Genomic DNA, 16512 nt, shown 5'->3' on the forward strand with positions numbered 1-16512 from the left:
ACTGGCGGTAGAGGGAGCTCATCAGAAGATGATGCTGTGACCAGTTTTATGTGACAGGTTGTGTTTAGGTCGTGTTGCTGTGAGCTAATAATGGCATTGTAAGTCCCTGTTATGAAGCATGTTGCTGCCATGTCCCTGGGTCTCCTGGCGAATCCCGCAGGATTTGATCTGCAGAAAGAGAAACATGAGCTGTCAGTGAATAGAAAACAGTGCCACTATGTCCTGATTGTTGTTAAGTGCTGTATGCTTGCCGAGTGTGTCTGGTGTTCCTTGTTAGTGTTGTGCCTCCGTCGGCTGACTGCTAAGTAACTCCACTGTGTCACTTCCCCAGGATTTGTTGTTTTGTTTCAGCAAGTAATTCAGCTGTAATGTGTTTTTACATGGTTGTGACGGCCAGTTGTTCCTGCAAATAAAATGCATGACGCTTTGCATAAATTACTCTGTATGCTAATATATAAAAGTGTGAAATTTATTGAATTGGCAGAAGAAGTTAAAAAAACCCAGGCTTGACATTTTGCATGACAAATTATGATTAAACAATTAGTGATTCAGTGTGGTTATTTGCGTAAACTATTGTGAAAAAAATGTCCGGTCACTCAGATCGTTTTGAGTTGAGAGTTCTCCTAATATCCCAACACACACACACACACACACACACACACACACACACACACACACACACACACACACACACACACACACACACACACACACACACACACACACACACACAGTGACCGTCCACGCCACCCCATTTTGTTTACCTAGTCAAATGCTTTTACACACTGGTTGAGGCTTAGAATGGCCTACTGAGTCTATGACTGATGGAGGCCTGGGCCTGCACTGTCCAGTATTTTGTGCTGAGCCCAACACTTTGGTCCATACACACACACACAGGCTGTACAGGATGGGTTGGGTGGGTGAGTGGGCGGTGGTTCTGCAGTCACCCATCACATTCTACATCGAGCTGGGAAAGTCAGGGTCGAAGGGCCATCGGGGTGGAGAAGTTGGACAGAGCTCCTAAGCCCGCAGCTTCTCTGGGGAATGAACGGCTGGTAGGTGCTGTGTTTGTGAACACAGTGGGGGTGAAAACCCAGGGTGATGCCTTCACTGTGTTACCGAGCTTGCTAATTTGGTCTCCTCTCTCCTCCCTGTGTCACTTCAGTCATAACCAGAGGACCACAACATTTCGCCATCCTGTGACCGGACGGATTTCTCCAGAGAACATGGATTTTATCCTGCAAGAACGGTGAGTGATTGAGGGTTTTTTTTGTTTGTTTTTTTTTTTTTACTTCTTTGCAGCCTCATACATCAAAAAACAAACAAAAAACCAACAATTTTAACTGTGGAAATAAGAAATTGATTTTTTTTTGGGCTACATGCCTCCTGCAGCTGATTTGAAATATATCAACACTAAAACTGGGTGAAACACTGAGACCCGTTTATTTTCTGTCTGTCTTCGAAATGATGTAACAATACTGAAAATGAAGAGAAGATACCCTGGGGATGACTTGTTATAGTTTGCTATAGTTACTCATTGTGGTTCTGACATTCGGTTTGACATTGACTGAAAACATCTTACCCTGTGACTTGAAAGTTATTTTTACATATTTCATTTAATGGTATACTCATATTGTATGTAGGTCAGTTGTATGAAAAGTTCTGTTTGTTAAATCTATGTGGGACTTTTATTTTTCCAGGAATGTCCTTTAAATGAAAATGTAAAATGAGACATTCTTTGGAATTTGTCAAGGACATACTGTGCTGTTTTGCTCTGACTGGCCATTGTGTAGCAGGAGTTGGTGAAATGTTGTTTTCTCTTCCTGTTTGCACCATCGGAGTAGAGCAGTGCAGCTATATGTACTTACACTTTTCTGTTTTTATCTTTTCCCTGTTGTGCAGAGAATGAAAAAATACCACATGTGAGACCCTTAATAGTGTCTGCAGCCTTTCTCCCTGGTTGCAGATACAACCTCTGCTTGTTAGTGGTTTTGGTAGCCTGTGTTTTTGATTTACAATTGAATTATAAACCATAGCAAATCATGTGATTTAGGTTGGTTTCAAACCTAAACTAAATATATCCTTTATATATAAAATGGATCCTGTAGGGCTTTCTGTAAACTGCATCACATACACAGTATCTATCTATTGGGGGTCCAACAAACAAGTAGAATGCGTGTCCATCCTCATTAAAGAGGCACTAGACACTAGATGCCCCCCTAATCTGTTCCATCCAAAGTATATAAAATACGCAATCTGGAGAGCAGAGCAACAGGTATGTATGTGCTGTAGCGGTGCTGGGAGGAGGGGGTGGGGTTATGTGACAGGAGGTGTCAGCGTTTGACTGCAGTGATCTAGACAAATGACACTACTAGCAATTTTTAAATAAATTAATAAATTTGAGGGAAAACATTTTTTTTTTGCTCCCAATGCCAATTTGGAAAAATAACCCTAATGGATATCAATAAGCAAAAGAACTATGTAATAATATGTACAGTGGTATATTGTAGGTATAGTTATCAATGCAAAATATAATACCAAATTATTTTCATAATATTTTGGGTGAGCACAACTCGTCACAGTGTCTACTCACGACCCGTTAGGACACACTTTGCATAGCGCTCTGAGGGCTTTGTTCGGGCAGCGCTTTCCTGCCAGTGACCCGACACCAGACTGTCACCACAATAGAGAGACTTTCTAAGATCTCAGTTACAAGAGACATGACACTTGTTTCTCTTGCTGCCCCGTATAGTGATATAGGCCAATAACACAATGGATTTGTTTTTTTTTTTCACGTCTTGTAGACTAGTAAAATGTACTCTTATACTGTCCAAAGGCAAAAGCAAAATCTTGCATTGTGTTGCTTTCATAGCTTTCTAGGAAGTTTGGCACAGGGGGCTTGGTTTGTTTAGACTGTATCTGCCTTTGTCAGCCCTGTAAGAAAACTAATTCTACATTTTGCTATTGGCACTATTCTGTAAGCCAGTCTGGGTGGAATGTAACTCAGAAGGCAGTGGTGTGTTTTTGCTGGGTTTCTATGTTTTCGGCTGCTTTAGTCTCCTCCAGAACCAGAATGCAGCTCTGTGTGTTCGAGTGCTACTTCCATTTCTTTTAGCTATTTATATCCACTTGCATACACCCTTGGGTAGTGAGGATGAATTTGAATGTCAGTGTGCAGAATACATTTAGTGAGACCAAAAAAAAAAAAAATAAATCAATACTGAATTCATTTCTTTGCAGCCATTACATGGGGGACATTGGGACATTTGACATTACAGTCGAAACAGACAGGTCTGAGCCAGAATGCGCCAACAGCGTCTGAGACCAAATATGTATTGTTTTGCTTTTTTGGACATAGGAGTCCTGTGGGACCACTATTGTGGATAAAACGATTGTGTGTTTGGATCGGAGACATTGTCTTGCCTTAAGCACACTCTTATCCTCGGTTTCCATAACAGTCTTGTCCCATGTACTTTGTGTGGAAACCGCAAACAAAACCTGCGGCATTGCAAAGAAAGTTATGTCCGGAAGTAAACATGCATGCTTAATGTTCTTCCCAGGCTCAGGTCAACGTTTTCCCCAAATGGAAACAAAACCTGCATCATCCGCTGCAGTTTCCTTAGAAAGTTTGCTCCATTTGCTAAACCTCTGTTAAAATGCATAACGGATCAGAACCTAACCTCACTTATAACTAAAATTCCATAGCAGATATATGTATCTTCTACGCACATGCTCCTACAGTAGCTGTAAGCCACCGCACCCCCTTAATCCCAGTGCCACAGGTTAGATGAGTTCCCAGAACTATCCACGCTACTGCTGCTGAAAGGAATCGGTACAAGGTTAAAAACATGTTTTCCTCTCAGGCAGTTTTCCTTCCTGATACTTTAATAATATATGCGGTTGCTTTAATTAGTGTCTGTGTTTGTGTCTCGTCTTGTTGTGATCTTATGTTTATGTAATTTGCTCTGAGACAAAATGGACGCTGATGTCAATGGGACTTCCTTCATAAATAAAACTTAACGTAATTGTTTTCAGTAATCTCGGCAAATTAGGCCTGTGTGGACCTGTAAAAAGTGTGAAAATGTAAAAACATACACATGGGGATCCGGGACGTTTAAACACTCCACAAGTATTTTCAGTGACCAAATCTATCGATTCATAAAGCCCCAGAGAAGCTTTTATGTGACTCTCTTCTTTAATTTTGACCTCACCTGAGTTCAGCGCTGTCAGCCTCTCGGCTTTAGCCCTGTACTTAGTGTCATAAGACAGATGGTGAAGGGTTTCTCTCCTTTTTTCTCTCGCTCTTTTATTTTTTTACCGAAGTAAACCCCTCTACAATGATCTCCAGAAAGCTTGTCATTCAGTTGAGTGAATATATTGAGTGCTCTTCAGATTCAATACAGGAGTCTTGATCATTCATATTCATTAAGTTAAGTTTTAATCAAAGCCGCCACTGTTTGACTTCAGCACTTTCTGCTCTTTTTGCACTTGTCAAATTTATAGATACACTTCATACTTGACTTCATTGCTATGCAAAATCTTTTTAGAAAACAAAACACTCCAGGTACCACAGATGCATCGAAAAGCAACATGGACCATTGTGTAATATGAAATGCATATTATAATATGACATTATAGCTACTAAGACTGTTCCACTGTACACTAGTAAATGGAAGGTTTTTGATTGTGCTGGGTGAACAACTGTAAAGTGTTGTATAATCTTGTTCTTTTTTCCTTATGAGTTTTTTGTATTATTACAAAAACTGAAGAGGTTTAATCTTCCAAATGCCAAACCCAGTCATTACTTTCGCATAAAACAATTGACTTATATAATGAAATGTATATAATGTCCCCATCAAATTGTTTACCATTTCCTGCTCTCTCCATTTCCATCCATCCTTCCCAATGACTTTTTTTGTCCATTTTGCATTTCCTGCCTTCGTCCATCTTCATATTTTCCATCATAGCGTTCTCAGGACTCGTTCTTTCTCTCTCTTACCTTCTGTGTCTTATCTTCTTTATCATATTTCCTTTCTTCTTAATCTTCTGTCACGTCTTTATCTCTTTTTTTTCTTCACATTCATGTCTTCATGTCTTTATATGATTTTAAACAGATCATTTTCTTTTAGCTGATTCAGTCTTCTTTTTATGTTGACCTATATGGTACTCAACACAACCCATCCTTTATCTAGGATTAGTGTGTTAGAAAATATGTATATACTTGGATGTAATCATTCCTGATGTTGTGAAAGAATCTAGTGTATTTGGCTGCAAGATAAGAAATACTAGCAGTTAGAGGTTGTTGTTGGTTTTTTTTTTTTTTTTCAATTTATTTCTAGAGTCGAAAGTCTCTTGGTGAAAATAATTTTTCACATGTGGGCAGGAAGTGCATTTCTGTCAGCCTCCCCTGTCAGGCTCTGGCCACAAGTACACACCTTCATGTCTCGTCAAGGCTTGAATATACTGCGTCTGCAGTATATGAGCACTCGCAGTAAGATGGTCCAGTTTTCTGCATCTCATTTGTTTTTCTTTGACATCGAGCCTCCCTCCTTGTGTTATTCTCTCCTTCTCTGTTGACTTCCCGTTTTTTCTGTCCCCCTTGTCCTCTTTTTTTTTTTCTGTTCATCATATCTGTCTCACTCCGTCTTTTCCTCCTCTCTCTCCATTCTAGACGAGAGTGACCACATTACATTACATTTTCCCTTGCTATGTTCTGATGGATCTGTCTTATTAACAGTTGGGTGGGCGGGAAGCGGGTCTGTCCAAGTCCCTATGATAATGTGCCAGTGCAACACACACATACACACACCTCACCCATTTGGTGTGTGTATATGTGTGGTTATGTAAATAGGTAGTGAATTCTGCACAGGTTAGTGATGGAATCTGCAGTTTCTGTGGGACATGCACTTAAAATTAGAATACTTGTGGAATACTTGAGATGATTTTTTGTGTGTGTGTGTGTGATTTAATTAGGCATAGCTGCGTACCATCAGTCAAAGTACCAGCTTAATAAACACAGTAAAGAAATGTCCATAAGGGAAACACAATATGGCTGTGGAAGACCAGTACCTGTGAATAAGCTTAGAGAAGGTGACAGGATGCTGACTAGAGTTGATCATGTGGGGAAACAAGAACAATTAGCTTTGGTAAAATTGAGGATGATGGCACGATTGTCTCCCCACCCAGAGAAACTACTGCTATTAAACCTTTTTAACAGACAGAATGGCCAAAGCTTTGATGTTAATCCTGTCATGTTCCTTGCAACCAGAAGGATGTTATTGCTCAAATGAAGAGTGGGAATGCCAGAGGCTAGGTCTTTTAATCACAGAAGATTAGTGTCAGTAGTCATTAAATTTACTGTATGTTATTGGTATTGGGTTTTAGTTTAATACTTTTAATTCCCCTTCCCTTGTCCCATTCCATTCATAATGCTGGAATGATAATGTTAGTTTAACGTTTGGCTGTAAAGACTTGTTAAATCCCTGTCAACCTATTGCACAGCACTGTTTAAAACAAAGTTTACATAATTACAATTAATGCATGTCTGAGGCTGGGATTATATATCCACTCTGTGTTAACGTTAAACCATAATTATCCACTTACTATCGCACCACTGCAAACAATACGGTTTCAGCGTTTCCCCCGGGCATTCTGCAGAAAACATCTACTGTACTGCTATTTAAGCAAGCCTGTGAATGCCACAAGAATGGAGCTCACTGAATTTCATATTAGGGCATATACTGGCCCAGCTCTACCTGCACTGGCCTTTAAAAAAAACAGATGTCAACATCGACTTTGATGGAGGCATCAGCTGACAGGCCTTCAAACACCAACTGAGAATGTTATTAGTACCAGGGTGCAGTGTTTTTGTGTGTGTGTGTGGGGGGGGGCGGTCAGTGGGCCTGCTCACCTGGGGTTATCACGGATTAAAGTGGCTAAAGTGTCGAGACATTACAGCTCCTGTAGGAGGAACTTATCAGCTCTTATTTTGGCAGCAGGAGAGATGAAAAGACTTCCTTAGCTGCTGCTGTCTGGCTCTCTCTACTCTATTTGTCTGCATCTGAAGTGTTTTGTCTTTCTTTCTTGTCATCAGCTCAAGGGTCATGGAAAATGTGTCAACTTGCATCATGGAAACTAGTGACATTTAAAATTGGTGTCTTCTGTTTTCCGCTTTTATCTGTTTTGTGTTTTCCCAGGCAATGTATTTTTTTTTAATCTGAATAAAGAAATTGACATTTTCATTTCCTGCTCGAATTGTTGCACAGTCCGATAGGAATCTTTTCATCTCCTGCTTGCCATTCAGTAATATTAATCTAGATTCTGAGATCAATTTTTGTGCAAAAATGTTTGTCTTTGTTAGTTTAATAAAGTTCTATCCAAGCTAGTTTTAGCTTTTGTAAAGGCTGATTTAACTTGAAAGCACTGGGGCAGCTTTTTAAGTGTAATGGTCATTCTCATGTCAAATACAATAATTTTGCAGGGTTCTACCTTTGTGACATTTGTCCCACGTCTGCCTTTATGTCATCATCCGGTCCCTCTACATGTTCTATAAGAGCTCTTATTTGTTGGCTCTGCTCTGTCCACAAACTTTTGTCTGCTCATTCATATGGGACGGGGTGATTTAAAGGCAGCTACGCTGGCAATGTGCTGAGTTCACACATGTTGGTGAGCCATGGCTGCAGCATGGTAATGCTTTGGTTGACTGTTTTCGAAGCAGAGGTATGTGGTTGTCAATGAAGTGTGCGGTTGGGCCCTCGCGTTTTTTTAATTTTACACTGGATACAACAGAAATCTGCTTATTGACTAGTTAACATGTTTATTTAGCAACAGTTTGGGTCAGTCTGAGTTTTAGTACAGTGAGTCAGGATCAGTTCAGCCTGACTTATGAAAACAGATGGTATCTGCTTAACCATGCACACACCCCCCCCCCCAGAAAAAGTGAAAATGGTCAGAAATATGTTTTAAAACGTATCTTAAAATGGAGACGTGCTGTTGAACTCCCTTGTGAACCAAATAGGGAATTTTAATTATTTCTGCTTGAATAGTAGGTTTTCAATCACTCTTATTTATTGTAATTACAATAACCGCCTGAAAGCGCTGGAGCACTGGGCAGAGCGTGGTGGAATGTAGCAGAGCACATTATACATAATATACATTTTACACAGTATAAGACAATTTAGCTCTATTAGCATCACGAAGGAAGATCACATTAAAAGTATTTGTTAAGGTAAAAGTGTCAAGGAAACAAAATTTAAAGTGGGAAATTGATGGGCAGCAGCAGGGTTTTTGTTGTGGAGAATTGTTTCTGCAGCTAATATTCTTGTAAAATGGTGACATAGACTGTCCTCACCAACATATTTAAAAGAAAGTTTGTAGGTTTGTCAGCTTGTCCTGACATAAAATTGGTGGAAAATCGGGTTTAACAATGCGTTACGGCGGAAATAACGATCTCCGCTTTTTGTATGAAGATGGCATATATGTTTTTCTCTCTGATCATTTACTGTACAGTTTCTGAATGTTTTATGGCAGCCAAATGCAACCTGTACGCCGATAGTCTGACTGTATTTAAATGTCAGCTGCTTCTCTGTAGTTTTTTTTTTGTTTTTTACATATTTTGTTGCAGCTTTGCGCGTATGTGTAGTTGTGGGAGTTTTTTCGGTGCGTTAAGTAACTTTTTCCTGTTCTCTGGTGAGAGGCATCATTAAAATACAGGGACCGTCTCGTGTTAAAATGTCAGAATCCTTCCGAGCATTAAGTTTGTTGTGTGATTAAATCAGCTTTGTGGCCTCTTTTTTTCTTTTTCTTTTTTTTTTTACAACATCCCAAGGATTTAATAAGAGGAGGCGAAGCACTTTTTCTGCTGATGAGGAGACAATAAACACCCCCCAACCCATACTGTATTCCTATCCTTGAGTCATGGCCACTGAAATTACTTTGCCATATTCTTCAGATTTGGCTTCCTGCCCTGTCATAGTCTCACAGGGCTTCTAAATGTCATTCTTAAGTGCTGGTCCTTGAGTATTATTTGCCTCCCTAATTTTATTCTCTACACAATAATTTCTACCCATCTGAGATAAAGACGTACAATGTACATTTCCAGCAAGGCCAAACGTAAATGTCTAAATCCACTCAAAGATTACTCCGAAAGTGAACGTTGTTTTTGCACTGTTTGGCTTTAAGCCGCCATTAGTGACATTCACGCCTATTTCTCCATGTATTTATTTCTTTCACGATGAGCTGTGTATGTGAGGCCTGCCGAGTTTATTTTCAAGCATCCAGCTTTTTGAAGTCACTTCAAAGGATTGTCTTTCAGGTTAGGGGTGAGAAAACAGCCCAGTGACTTTTGGGTCGACGAGTTGATCTCTATGAAGTGATTGGCTGATGAGTTTCCTACTCTGCATCACATCCTTTCATTTGTCATAATTCATCCTTCAGTGAAGTGTTATTAAAGCGGTACTCTAGTGATTTAGTGTTGCATTTTAATAAAGTTGAGGGACTCTCAAAAGATAGATTAAAAATCAAGTCACGAAAGAAGCGAATGAATGGAGGCAGATTTGGGGAATTTTAGGGTCTAACAGAGCTCAAGCTTTAAACGCCCCCTTCATGTGACCAACCTTTTGGGGTTGGGGTTCGAATTCTAAAGTCCAAGTTGAAATAATATGATGAAATCATCCTTCATTTTCCAAATCTGAAGAGCTCCTTTAGTGTCATGTAGTGACATTATGCAACTGTGACGAGTAAACTGATCTTCATGGAGGTCGGGGTCAAAGGTATAAGGCCATGACTGTGTTTCTGTAGGAAACAGGAATGATGCAGGTTGTCTGTGTGCTACTATCTCTCAGCTTTGCTGGAGCCATCGGTCATTAACCAGAGGTGAAACACTTGCATAAAAGCAGTGAAACCTGATGTTCATGATCATTTTTTCTTTATTGTATGGTTTTGTTGAATCATCATCCTTCTGTGATTTATCCCTTTAAAAAAAAAGAGTCAAAGTTGCTATGTGGATTCAGGTGTCACCACCTGAATAGAAAACAACACTATATAAAATGACTTTACACTCCATGGCCTCATAACCAGCTACTTACATTATGGTCTGTCATTTGACAGGTTGTTGTTTTCGATTAAGATGTAATATCTGTCCTTTGCACTCTCTCCGCTCCATGACAGCAGCCCCTGCATTGTTAATGGTCTGTTAGCATAAGCATAAAGGTTGGATCCGTTATAATTCCCACATGGCACGACTGGGTGGTGGATTGATGATCGCTTGGTCCTAAAAGGATTTAAAGCTCCTGAAATGGGGATATAATGTTCCAAAAATGAGTCCTCTTAGAATTTGTAGACGAGACTGAGAACAGCAGTCCAGACAGGTCAAATGCATTATTGTTATTTCAGAGTTTAAAATGCGGAGGGTTCTAGAAAGTTGTGTTTAGTCATCAATATTAATGAACCATGTTGGCATGGCTGAATTATGTTCCTCAGTGTGCTCTTATACACAAAAATAACAGCAGTATCAAGTATCAAGCCAAAGAAAAAGTAGCAGAATGTGTTGGGGTTAACTTTCCCTACTTGACATTGGGCGTCTTGCACCTCGAGGTGACAGTGCTAAAGCATAAATTGTGCAGCTCCAGTCCAAATGCCATCAGTGGCTTTTGGTCAACAGTAAGTGACACCACTCTGATTGGCTGAGAGACCACTGTATTAACAATGCTCGTACAATTTTGCTTTGTTTACAGTTTGTATATCTGCAGTCACTTTCTCTTCCTCTCACTTAAGCACAGAACATGCAGCGTTCCATAGTCAGTGGCTTTTGTTTTCATGGTGTGTTCTAGAGCCACTTCAGGCCCGATGAAGCCAATGAAACCTAAGGCAACATCAGTCTTCGTTATCCCTCGTTCTTTGACGACAGCTTGTCGGATCACAGCCCTTACATATATTCCCTGACAGGAGTTGGGCGTTTCTCCAGCCCTTCTGAGTGAGAGTAAGCTTGTCCTCAAAGGCCAACTTGTGTTCCACATAAGTTTGAGGAGCTCCTCCTTGATCTGTTGAACTCATTTAGAAAGTCATGCAACCGACTCACAGTAGCATCTGTGTCCTGTATGGAAACTTTTGCCTAAAAAGTAATCGTCTAATGCGTCTTTTTAAATATATTTTAGTGAAGAAATCAAAGACTTTGTCTTTCACTCCATCTCATTATCATCAAAAATCATTATTTGCAAATGGAGGTAAAAGGTTGAACAAAATGGCAAAAAGTTTTACAAAAGCCTAACATACTTGCACTTAAGCTATTGCTGTGATAAGGAAATCTAAAAATCTCTGTCCACATGTATTTTCTATGGAAAGCATGAATTATGCCCAACATTAGCTCCTAATAAAAGAACAGTGATTTTCCCTGACACCAATCATTTTGAAAATCTGCTATATTTAAAGTCTTTCCAGTGAATATATTATTTTGACTTTGATGAAAATGCATCTAATTTACATTTTATACTTCCTGACCTTTCAAAAGTTTGTATGAATTTCTGTTGGCAGCAGAATGAAAACAGAACTAATGTCTCTCTCTCTCTCTCTCTCTCTTATACTCAGCCCACCCACACCATAATTGAGAGGTTTACATTATGCATCTGTAGATAGAAGTAAGTTGCTAATGTACTGAAACGTGTGGCTATGCTGGCGTTTTACAGTGCAGCCTGTAATGTGAGGGGCAAAGATGAGAGCGCATTTAATCTGTTGATTTGTTTAGCAAAAAGAGGCATGGCAACAGCAGAGCACAAAATGTGTCTCAGAAGATAAAAAGATGAGCCAAAGATGGAGGCAGAAGAAACATGTCATGCTAATCTCATTCATAACTCCAACAAATCAGCATATATTTTTATCAATAGAGTAGCAATTCTCACTAATGTCCAAGAAACAGAAATGTGCATTTAGCTAAATTAACACGCATAGCTTCATTTTAAACAGAGGTGTGTGTGTGTGTGTGTGTGTGTGTGTGTGTGTGTGTGTGTGTGTGTGTGTGTGTGTGTGTGTGTGTGTGTGTGTGTGTGTGTGTGTGTGTGTGTGTGTGTGTGTGTGTGTGTGTCAGGGAGAGATATAGCACTGGGTAAATAGGTTGGATTCTTGGATGAAGGAATGAATTACACTGCTAGTGTCTTCCCTTCTGAAACTAATCAGACATATTTAAACACACACACACACACACAGTCTCTCTCTGTCTGTCTGGTGTCAGTTCTAGACAGTAAAGCATCCAGCGTGGAAAATCTCACCTGCCTCACTACAGCAACGAAGCTGCAGTAACGAGGCTGTAATTATGCAAAGAGATACTACAAGTGTAGCCAGCAAACAGACATTCACATTTTATCAGCATTTGATGTCTGTGTAAACAATGGAACCATTCTTTTAGGGACAAGAGATGAGGTTTTAATTTCTGATAAAAAAAAAGACCTGGTCCTGTGGGTAACTCTCAAACTATCCAGCAATATTTAAAATATTGCTTCAGAGTATTGCTATACTTTGATATTGCTGCTTTCACCTAAGTAAATGACTTGTTACACACCTGGTTGAATTGTACTATTATATTTTGTCATTCATATTGTTGCTGCTCAAATAAATGTGATATGGTTTTTAAATGCACTGTGTATCACCTACCCCTGCTGCATCTTTAAACATTTATACAGTGTTGGCAGTGATGTCTGTCACTCACTAAGTTGAACATCCATCTACCCATTATTGCTAAGCACCTATCCAATTCAGGGTGGCAGGTGGCTGGAGCTTATTCCACCATTGGGCAAGAGGTGGGGTTAAACCCTAGACAGGCTGCAAACAAACTACTTGAGACAGGAATCTGTGATGGTTTGTGGGACCTAAATTAGCCATAACCTTTGCCCTGAGTGGGTGGGTCTTCTTAGGGCAAAGTTCCACTGCTGTTACTGAAGAAACGGTGGAGACTCTGCGGAATTAGTTGTCGAAATTTGTCGGCGCCACACATGCTGGACGGCAACAAAAGTCATTCATCTCTTCTATTGGCTACAAATGTATTATCACAGCTGTGTTATATCAGCAGCGCATTTGTCTGTCAAATCGCAGCGACTGATCGGACAGACACACCATCAGCGCTGTAGAACAAACAGTCACCACTCGCTGAAAAACACATCGGTGTCTGCGCTCAAAGGTCAGCACAGTACATGCCATTACAGATGATGTGCTTAAATGGTAGACAGCAAATACAGAGACTCGGGATTATGCCTGGTGCAGTATATTGTCTCTGAGAAGCAGCCAGAAACTCATTTCATAGAGATTTCCTAATATTAACCAGACAACATATAAACAGTGTATATTTTGAAACAAATTAGAAGATGAAAAGGATTTAGATCCTGAATTCAGACCTTTGTCTACTGTAGCATCACCTTTCTGATTTAATAATAGGCTCTTGGTTTTCTTTATAGTACAGCATTACTCATAAAACCTTTGTACTGTAATCATTCTGCCGTTACTGATCCCTGGGTAGTTTGTTTAGTCGAGGCCCTTTTATGCCCAGTCTATTAACTTCGGATGACGTAGCTGTGAGCTGTGTTTGTATAGACATCGCTGGCCTCATGCTGTTTTGTTACTACCTTCCTTATTGTGTTACTAATGACATCCTGTATATTGCAAAATGTAAGTTTAGTGTTAGACATGTTTTTAGCTGGTGGTGATAACAAATTCACAGCTGTGTTAGATTTGGCTTATGAAATCTGTTTAAGAACCTTTGGATTTTCTTGGTGGTCTGTCAAATAATAAGGTGTTTCTCCAAATTGGAAACAACGGGAGGGGAAACAATGAAAGAAAGGGACGTTGAAGCGGTAGCCACTGTCTGTCAATGAATAACTTTTTAAACTTTTTATTAGCCATAATTTGTGGTAATTAGGACAAAAATAAAATTCTGGGATGACGTGTTTGACACAGCATCTGTCAGCCCTCCTCTTGATATTTTCCCTCTCTCTGAGGCATGAAAGGTTAAATCAATAAAAAAAACAACACCTTCCATTTATCATCATTAAATCTAATTATTATAAGAAACTTTAGTTGAAGTTATTGTCAGATGTTGGTTGTCTGGTTTATAAGCACACACACACACACACACACACACACACACGCTCTAGGCCATACAAAAACATTTGTCTTGACATTTATTCACATCTCATCTAACCTCTTTAAGGTTCATTATTTCACATACGTAGTTACTTTACGCTAGTGTTTTAAAAATGGACCAAATGATGAGCAAAAATTCACAGGTGGTAATAACCTGAAAGACAAAAAAACCTTCTAACAAGTCAAAAGGATTCAGAGAAACACAAATGCAGACAAATTTAGAGTCACACATATATAGCTTCATACCCCCATCGATCATCTCGCATTTTCACTCTCTCTTTAAATATTAAACTATCAGATAAAGCCGAATAAAGGCAGAAATCAGAGCCACCACACTCTGTTATAGTCGGCCATTTACTGCTACATAATAGTTCTAGCCACCCAGCCCTGAAATGAAAAAGCGTGAGACAATGTGCTGAGCATTGCAAACTTGCATAACCACTACAGGGGATGTGTATAAAGGCTCTATCAAATCTGACAAAGGTATGTTGACCCTTACCGTGTGTTCTTGTCCAGGCCGCAGGGTGCTCGCATGATGTCCAGACTGCAGGGTGAGCAGGTGTCCAGCACCACCGTCAGCGAGGCCTCTACTGCCATCACCTCCTCTACAGTGGACTCCACTGCCTCCAAGGTTAGCCTTCGTGCATCTGCTGCTTGTGTGTGTGTGTGTGTGTGTGTGTGTGTGTCAGTGCTCACTGCAGTATGAGGAGACAACCATATTTAGTGTGGATTAGCTGGCTTGGGAAATGCATCTAAACAGGGGGGTCCACCTGTTTTTGTATTTGAATATGATGTATGTGTAATTGTGTGCGGCATTTTGTGTAATAACTTACAATAAATCTCTGTCATTATTGAGAGATTGATTTACATTATCTCACCCTTGAAGAACGAAGGATGAGAAAGGACCCAATCAAAGAGGGTGTTGTTGTGCAAATTGTGAAGCCCACCAAGGCAAATCAGGGATTTGGGGAATGGGCTTCATAACTACACTTTCATTTGATTTATTCTGGTGGCAGTTACCTGAAAATTAATAACTAAAATTGTAACGTTTTTAGTTTCACTTTCACTGTCATCCGTCTCCAAGCAGGGGTGCAAAGCTTAGATTAACACACGATGGAAAGGTTCAGCTGAACATGAGGAGTTGATGACGGTCAAACACGTCTTGACAGATGAAGCTGAAACATGGCCAATCAGAGAGACCACATGAACTTGCTCTTCATAGTTCCAAAAAGTGTCTTTGAGCTTCTCAGTTTTCCTTTCAAGCTGTGAAATGTTCTGTAACATTTACATTTGAAATACACCAGCATTATCCTCTTATTGTGTGACTTTATTTCATATGTTTCTGTTTCTTGTTGAACCAATATGCAAAATAGTAAATGGTAAAATACATTATAGAGGCAAGCAGGGAATTAACCGTCATGTCAGCAGTTTTTGTAGGTGAAGTCAACTGGACTAAATTGTAGTGGCTGATGTTATAAAGGTCTGCATCCTTTCTGACTGTCTCTTCTAAAGCTGACACGTGACATCTACTTTATGGAGACTGTAGTTGTTGCATTGGCAGCACTAGAACCGTCGCTTGTATGTTTGGCCACTGACTGACCTGTTCCGCAGCCGTTTTCAGGTGACTCCAGCCTTAAATGGCACGTGATGGTGATGAATCGAGGTGTAGAACTATTTCTACGTTTGATCACTATCCAGGACGGGCCTACGGGAATCAGGACATGAAACATAATTGGAGAAAGAGTTGGAGGTTAATGGTTGCTGGCGGTGGAGGTGTAGCTCTGCTTTTGATTAAAGTTGAATGTGATATTAATTGCAGTAGAGCCTTGTCTGTCTGTAATGCAAGAAAGAATAAAGAAGAGCTGGTGTATCATAAAAGGCTGCAATTTCCCAGGTACTAAAGTCTCCAACAATTGACGACTTGTAAATACAGCTTTAAGGTTAAACTTTAACTGAAATATGTTGGGTAGCATTCACAGGTGATCAGACTTAACAGTAAATACTGTAGACTGAGGTTTGATTGGTTAACGGTTGATTACGAAAGACACAGAAAATGATTCATTTGTATTTCAATCTTTACTCACGTGGCTTTGTATCTGTCTGTATTTGGGATTTTTTTTTTGGCTACACTTACATTTCAGGGTGCTTCAGTGCTGAATTCCAAAAATGAATTGCTTTATGTCACTGGTCATATCATCTCCTGTATATAACCTTCTCCCATTCAAACATCAACTGAGAGTGATGGTGACAAAACAGAAGACACAATTGGACTTGTTTCGGAGGCCGTACTTTTCTTTAAGCTCTTCACTCAACAGTCCTTCAAGCTGTCATCGTCTCAGCAAATTTGCTGTTATGCAATTTGCTGAAGCCATTCTGCATAAGTAATGT

At 39.8% G+C, this 16512-nt stretch overlaps 1 protein-coding gene across 3 annotated transcripts in view; it reads left to right on the forward strand.

Annotated features, from left to right (window-relative positions):
* The window catches only part of plekha7a (pleckstrin homology domain containing, family A member 7a), a 117432-nt gene that overhangs the window by 65640 nt on the left and 35280 nt on the right, over window positions 1–16512 (forward strand). For all 3 annotated transcript variants that reach the window (XM_067493770.1, XM_067493771.1, XM_067493772.1), the window contains exons 4-5: window positions 1166–1249; window positions 14641–14755. In XM_067493770.1, coding sequence (XP_067349871.1) covers window positions 1166–1249; window positions 14641–14755 — 199 coding nt within the window. The remainder of the gene's footprint in view (window positions 1–1165; window positions 1250–14640; window positions 14756–16512) is intronic.

The sequence above is a fragment of the Channa argus genome, chromosome 23 (genome assembly GCF_033026475.1).
Source record: "Channa argus isolate prfri chromosome 23, Channa argus male v1.0, whole genome shotgun sequence".
NCBI lineage: Eukaryota > Metazoa > Chordata > Actinopteri > Anabantiformes > Channidae > Channa > Channa argus.